The following is a 7,653-nucleotide window of genomic DNA, read 5'->3' as shown; positions in this document are numbered from 1 at the left end:
GTTCTTTACAAGAACCAGTACGAGTGTAGCGGATCGCAATCCGCCACCTCCAAGAGTAGTTACTACCTTAAACAAGGCTAATAAACTCTTTGGAAAAATTCAAATTGATTATTTTTACTTTTATCTGCGGCTAAACCGCCTAATTTTAAATGTAACTAAATGTATACAGTAAAATCTAAATACATGCAGGACTACTTGGCTACCTAGCCACATACCGTATTCTTGTTTGGATGCAGTCACACCATGGATATCTCGTGTGACACACACCCCTGTTACCAGGGTACGTGTAACCCGTTACAGCCTCTATCTAAAATATTAGTTTTTTTTATTCTCTCATTTTTTTATTAACTAGCCAGATTGAATTTAGGCGTAACTACTGGCAGTCCTGCTCTGTTGCCAGGATTGCTTCAGCTTAGCGCACTATCAGACGGCGCTTCCATCATGTCAAAAAATGCCACGTAGTGACTTCTTGTTACGGTGAAACCACACCATTGTGTGATTACACCAATCTGTGTAATTCACACCTGTGTACGGTCATGTGACTCACACATTATTCAAGGGTACGTGTAACCCCGTCGTAAAAGTGGCCAAGAAAGGAGAATTTGTGCTTTTTGTAGTGGTTATGCTTTGCTGAGTACGGTATTTGTGATGATAATTATGACGATCATGAAAATTTAAAAGGGAGGAGGCCGTGGGGTTAGCCGAACGTCACAGGTTGAGTGTAAGAGAATGTATTCTTTTAGTGTGTGATTGAATATATACATGCGCTATCACATCTTCCGCGGACCTCTCCATCCTTGAGTTCTATAAACTCACTCGTATTCAGTGCAACCCTGATGCTACAGCTTGACGTGCGATGTGTAGGTACACAATAAAGGGCATGTACCTCCCCTACCTACTGGATCTATTATGGCTTGCGTCCTCATTACACTGTCCCTCGGACTTACGCGAAGTTTTAAGTTGAAGTATTACGACTGATTATGGAGTATAGGCGCATTACGAGGGTTTTACTATTTTATGTAGTAGAGCATAAAATTTAGATTGTTAGTAATAAGCTGGCTAACTTATACTCTCTATATGACATTCTTTAGTTTCAGTGAGGAGCACCACAACGAGTCTAGTTTCTATGTGTCAGCAAACGGACTGCATGCAGTTTTATGCATTTTTCAAACTATCCTGAAATGTTCCAGGTTTACAAAATTGTTTCTCACAGTCAGATAATTAAACAATTTAACAGAAATTATCTTGAAGTTCTGAAGATATAGTCTTAGAAGAAAAATGTCTTGTTCTATCCTCGATATTTCCCTCACGCAAGAGCAATGTCCAGTTTATTGACGCTAGACTGGTCGAAACCGCATTGTTTGCTGCTGAAATATCCAGAAATATTCCTTAAAGAACGAATGTATGACTTTTTTGAGCTTCCTGAGATTTCTAGTAAGCCTTGAGAGATTATACAATCCATCATGGCATACTACCGACTCTATCACATCATATACATCGTTTTTAGCGCATAAACGAAACGCAGGATACATGATTCGAAAACGAGTTACTTTGGCGGCAGCCGATTATGCGGAGCATTCTAATACTCATACTTGCTGATTCATATGGTATGACATTTGTTTTCCAGGGTAAGCTACCGATTCTGTCGTATTGATCATGGGATGGGACCCATAAGTTGGTAGGCCTATAAATATGGGCAATGATAACACAAAGCATTGTATTGTATATTTAACATCGGAGTGGATTCCTCAAGGACGAATAATTAACGTACCGTACGAGAAGAGTTGGGTCCTTATACATACAGCATCATTGCGTCAGAAGAAATATTTGTAATGAAGCCTTTGGATTCTTGTGGATAAATTGCGGATAGTCTTAGAGCCTAGATGGGATGTGCTGCTGTCCATGACCCAGTTTTTAACTTACTTAAAAATTTTCCTTGGACATCAAACACTTCAAGACTTCACCAATGAAAGTATTCACTGCCCCTCTTTTAACTCTCGCAAGTCTTGCGTTAAATTCAGTTGCTGCCCACGACGCTGATTGTCATACTCCGAGTGAATGGACAGCACAAACAGCTCCAATTGAGTCTTTTGCTGACAAGTGTGATGGACCTGACCGAATTACGGAGGCCCCACATGGTGCTATCGTCGTCGACGCCTCAGGCAAATATGACGGCAGCTATAAAACTATCGCTGAGGGTGTAGCTCACATCCCGAACACGACAGATAACCACACTCTCTTTATTTACGTGGGTACCTACCGAGAGCAAGTTCTTGTTCCGGATCTTGCTGGGCCTCTGGTTATCCAAGGTTACACCTGCAGTCCAAAAACATACACTGCAAATCAGGTGACCATCACCTATGCCAAGGCTGCGGACGATATTGCACCAGAGATTCAGAACAACCGCAACCGTTTGTCGAGTACTTTGGCGTTCACCTCCAAAAGTGGCGTGAAAGTGTATAATATCAATATTGAAAACACTGCTAGCGCAACCGAAGACCGTGGACGTGCTGGCGCTGTGTACATTGACCAGTCGGACTACGGGTTCTATGGGTGCCAGATTAAGAGCAAACGTGGTGCTCTTACTGCGAATCGGGGCCTTGAGCTTTTTGTCGACACATATATCCAGGGTGCCGAGAACCTCATAAGTGGCAGGGAAGGTATGGCATGGTTCGATAGGTGCAGCATTGAGACAAATGGTGAAGGTTGGATCACCGCTAATGGCAACAATCAAAGCGAGATTCAATCTGAGTTTGTGATCAACAATTCGAGTATCTACAGCGCCCTGGCGCCGGCGAACACGACTTACTTAGGTCGTCCATGGGGTCAATATGCTCGTACTGTTGTCCAAAACTGCTGGATCGACTCAGTCGTTAACCCCAAAGGATGGACGACGTTTAAGAATGAATCGACCGAAAATGTGTACTTTAAAGAGTATAACAACACTGGTTCTGGTGCAGCTAAGGACAAGCGTGTGGATTTCAGCGGACAATTGGAGTCGGCCAAGGTGATTTCTGATATTCTTGGCAAGGATTACCAAACCAAGTTCTTCTACGATTCGAAGTATTTCTAATCTGGTAGCTTAAAAGGCTTCGCGTGGACCGATCCATCATTTGTATAGATTTGAATTTTGAGTCAAAATTCTTTAGCAGGATAGGATCCGTAATGCGTAGATTAGATAACCATTCTGTGAGACTAAACTCCTTTTTTCTCGCGTTTTGACACGCGATGTGTAAAATTGAACTTTATCAACAACTGGACGCTTTCTGTTTCGAATGATATACGAATTTACAGACTCGAAGAGCTACAACTCTTCTCTTTCTGTCTGTGCTTGATAATAGTCAAACAAATTTCTATGGTTACAATTTCGAATCAGGTTGAAAAATCTCGTCCGGCGAGAGCATCTCGTAAATAGTTGAAGACTTTCTCCACGAAAGAGCCCATTTAATTTTCAATGACAATGATGGGATTTTAGTGCATGAAAAAAGCACGTGCGAGAACGCATGATCACGTTCGAGTATCGCTACAGCAAACAAATTGTAAGGAGCATCGAACACATGCCAAATCTTAGTTGCGACAAGTTTACAGAGGATACCTTCTCGATCTGATCCCGAGATGGGGTATCAAGAGACAAGCGCTTAGATGAGCTATTGACCACAAATTGACCACAAATAAGTTTGAAGTGCAAAGCTGGTTGCATTTTGTCGAATCAGATTGAGTTTTGAAAAAGCTTGATTCTAAGAATTGGAAAGACTGCCATTCGTTGAACAGCAGGCTCCGTTTTTTTTCTTCTTCACAAAAGGAACATTCATTTGTAATGAGACCAATGGATTTTTATGATGCATCTCGAGGATTGTCTTAAAGCCCTAATGGGATGTGCAGCTGGGCCCTTGTCATTCTTCTTTGCTTACTTTTGTATTCTCCTTGGACATCAAACCATCAACAATGAAAGTGTTCACTGCCCCATTCTTGACTGTCGCTAGCCTCACATTGAGTGCAGTTGCTGCCCACGACGCTGATTGTCATAGTCCGAGCGAATGGACACCACAAGTATCTCCACCTCTTATTGCTGATAGTTGTGATGGACCTGACGCAATGACTAAGCCCCCAGTTGGTGCTATCGTCGTCGACGCCTCGGGCAAATATGACGGCAGCTATAAAACGATTGCTGAGGGTGTAGCCCACATCCCAAACACGACTGATAACCACACTGTGTTCATTTTTTCAGGCGTGTACCAAGAACAAGTTCTTGTCTCGGAACTTGCTGGTCCTCTGGTTATCCACGGATACACTTGCAACTCAAAGGCGTACACTTCAAACCAGGTAACCATCACCTATGCCAAGGCATCGGACGACATTGCACCCGAGATCCAAAACAACCGCAACCGTTTGTCGAGTACTTTGGCGTTCACCTCCAAGAGCGGCGTGAAAGTGTACAATATCAATGTTGAAAACACTGCTAGCGCGACCGAAGACCGTGGACGTGCTGGCGCTGTGTACATTGACCAGTCGGATTACGGGTTCTATGGGTGCCAGATTAAGAGCAAACGTGGTGCTCTTACTGCGAATCGTGGCCTTGAGCTTTTTGTCGACACATACATTCAAGGCGCCGAGAACCTCATAAGTGGCAGGGAAGGCATGGCATGGTTCGACCAGTGCCGCATTGAGACGACTGGTGAAGGTTGGATCACCGCTAATGGCAACAATCAAAGCGAGATTCAATCTGAGTTTGTGATCAACAACTCGAGTATCTACAGCTTCATGGCCCCGAAGAACTTGACGTTTTTGGGTCGTCCTTGGGGCCAATATGCTCGTACTGTTGTACAAAACTGCTGGATTGACTCAGTCGTCGACCCTAAAGGATGGACGACGTTCAAGAACGAATCGACGGAAAATGTGTACTTTAAAGAGTATAACAACACTGGTGCTGGTGCTGCTAAAGACAAGCGTGTGGATTTCAGCGGCCAATTGGATGCGGCTAAAGCGATCACGGAAATTCTTGGCAAGGATTACCAAACCAAGTTCTTCTACGATTCGAAGTATTTCTAATCTGACAGCTCAAAGTGCTTCGCGTTGACCGACTCCATTTGAAATAATTGGCTTAAAAATCCTTTGTAATGACAGCAAAATAGGATTTGTTTTGCGTAGAGTAATTGATCATTCTTTCAAAACAAGAGCTATCTTCTATATCCTTGAAACATAATTGACTTTAACTCTGAAATGCTGTCTCTTCAAATTGTCTACAAACTTATGTACTCAGAGAATATAGAACTCTTGCCTAAGATGTGGAGCATCTCTTTAGCAATGAGCATCGGACACATACCAAATCTGAATCGGGATTAGCAGACCAGCTTAATTTCCTTCTTTGCACTTGCAAGACAAGCAAATTCTTCCCTTAATTGCTGGCGCTCAGCGATCTTGAGCTCCGAATCTTGCATCAATCTTGCTAGCTGTTCATCCGTTAGACCGTTGAGTAGACTCGACATTCTTGAGACAAACTTGCGCAGAACAAAGTCGTTTAGTCGCATTGGAATTGCATCTACAAAGCGAGGAATAGCCACATCTAAATACGCTTCCAAAGCCACCTTTAACTCAAGTGCTTCTCGATCTTCTGTCGATAAAGCCGCCGACTTGATAGCTTTTAAGACCTCAGAAAGATTAACTCTTCCATCTTCTCCAACTGGCACAGTTGTATTTAATTGCTTTTGAAGAGCTTCCAGTCGTTGTTCGTAAATCTCCTCAAATAAACGTGCGTCTTGCGTATATGGTCTCCCTTCTGCTCGCAACAAATTTTCAACCTCTTGATTAGCAGCTTCGACAACACTATTAAGTACATCATCCGCCGAACTTCGAAGAAATTGTACGACTCGTCTAGATGCGTCGATTTTAATCGACACAAAATCTGACACCATCTTTGTCTGAGCTTGATACGACACCAAGAGTTTTTCAGCTGGTGGGCGCCACTTGTCGACACATTGTCGAATCAAATTGCAAAATACTTGGTACGACGTGAAAATCGCAAGCTCATCGCCACGATTTTCGCGAATAAACTGCTTCAATTCTGCCCACTCATCATATCGCCAATATTGAGCATGAATCCACTGGTCAGATAGCTTACACCAAATTTTGGACTCATTGACATCTGTCACACGTCCACTTTGCCACACATTATCGAGACAAACCTCTACTGCATCTCCTATCGCAACTTCTTCTTGAGATTTATTTTTATTGATTCCAGTAGCATGATTTTTGGACTCGTTGATTGCCTCGCGAAAAACGCCTTCCTCGACACGAAGTACCGCTCGAAGTCGAGTATTTTCCACATTCGTAATTTGTGAAATCATTGATGACGACACTGGCAATAACTCATACCGTCCTTCCATTGCTGCTTCCATTAAGCGAAGATACTGATCAATCCATCTACCAAATTGCTGTCGTTGAGCACCAGGCGTCTCCAGTGCTGTACCCAAGCTCGCTAACGATTTTTGTGTCTCAGCCATTCGACAATTAATCTCTTCAATGACTTTTGGCAATGAACGTCGAATATTGTCCTGCAGGATCAAAACTAGTCGATCAGTTAAAGTAGCGATACCCCATAAATGGGAGGGCAGTCGGCGCCAGTATTCGTGCCGACTAAAAAAACTAATTTCATTTTCCAGCCCTTTTTCGATACTCGCCCCCTCTGTCAACTCACGTTGATTACGACACTTGACTGCATGATAGCCTAGACGCATTTTTTTCTTCTTGTTAAGCAATAGATCGTGTACTGCTGACTCAGCACCACCATCGACCAGATCCATCTTTGTCACTACTGCAATCGTACGTGTACCAGTCGGATCAGCTTCTTGAGCCGCTTGAAGAATTTCGGTATTGTGCATATCCACATTGGCTGGTACTACAGCAATTATGACAGTTCGCTCCTGTTTCATATATCGATTTACCATCTCACGAACCCTTGAAATGATACTTTGGTCTTCATGATCTCCAACAGTACGCACTAATCCCGGCAAATCTGTGAGTGTCAGATCGGGTAACTCAGGTCCACACATTTCAATCACAATCTGGTCGTCACTAATATACTGGCCTTCATCTACAAGTTTTTGAGTAAGTTTAGTGATCGCATCGGGAACATCCTCCATCCTTTTCAAATCTTCCGCCTCGTTATTCTCATCATTATCGCTCGACTCAAATCGCACAAGCTTCACGGTACCCTGAAAAGTATCAGCGCGAGTCAGCACGAGCTGTGTAGGACATCTCGTCGTAAGCTGGTTATTCGATGGGAAGGCCACGCCTGACAGTGCTGACAAAAGCGACGATTTTCCACTCGAAGTGTCACCCATGACTGCAATCTGTGGCAACTCAATGTACTGTCCGAGACCAATGTCGCGAAGCTTATCAACGAGTTTTCGCTCCTCTTGAGCTTTGACATGAGTAAACAGTCCGTTTCTTGAAGATCGAGTCATTTTTCTGGCAGTAGTCAAGGGTGAACTCGGCTTTAAAGATTTAGGAATGAAGAGCGAACGGTTAAGAGGAACGTTTGATGTTGTAATTAAGGCAGTCACTTTCTAGGAGATTTCATCATGATTGATGTTAAGTGCCTCTTGTTTTCTGACTCACAAGAGTTGATGTGTTTTTTCTTTACTTAACTCTGCC

The 7,653-nt window shown here is 43.2% G+C and overlaps 2 protein-coding genes across 2 annotated transcripts; one reads left to right on the top strand and one right to left on the bottom strand.

The window, feature by feature from the left end:
• Positions 1 to 1,966: 1,966 nt before the first annotated feature.
• PHALS_05787 (pectin methylesterase) lies at positions 1,967 to 5,049 on the top strand (the record flags this gene model as incomplete). The annotated part of the gene is made up of 2 exons (XM_024723089.1): positions 1,967 to 3,063; positions 4,029 to 5,049. The coding sequence occupies 2 exons, from the start codon at positions 1,967 to 1,969 to the stop codon at positions 5,047 to 5,049; spliced, it is 2,118 nt and encodes a 705-aa protein (XP_024574101.1).
• A 290-nt stretch (positions 5,050 to 5,339) lies between these two features.
• Positions 5,340 to 7,463, bottom strand: PHALS_05786 (interferon-induced gtp-binding protein mx; the record flags this gene model as incomplete). Its single annotated transcript, XM_024723088.1, has 1 exon — positions 5,340 to 7,463. The coding sequence occupies one exon, from the start codon at positions 7,461 to 7,463 to the stop codon at positions 5,340 to 5,342; it is 2,124 nt and encodes a 707-aa protein (XP_024574100.1).
• Between the last annotated feature and the right edge of the window lie 190 nt (positions 7,464 to 7,653).

This window comes from Plasmopara halstedii, assembly GCF_900000015.1.
Source record: "Plasmopara halstedii genome assembly, contig: Scaffold_291, whole genome shotgun sequence".
Taxonomy (NCBI): Eukaryota; Oomycota; class Peronosporomycetes; order Peronosporales; family Peronosporaceae; genus Plasmopara; species Plasmopara halstedii.
Note: the sequence above shows the minus strand (reverse complement) of the source record. Positions and strands in the feature narration are given on the sequence as shown.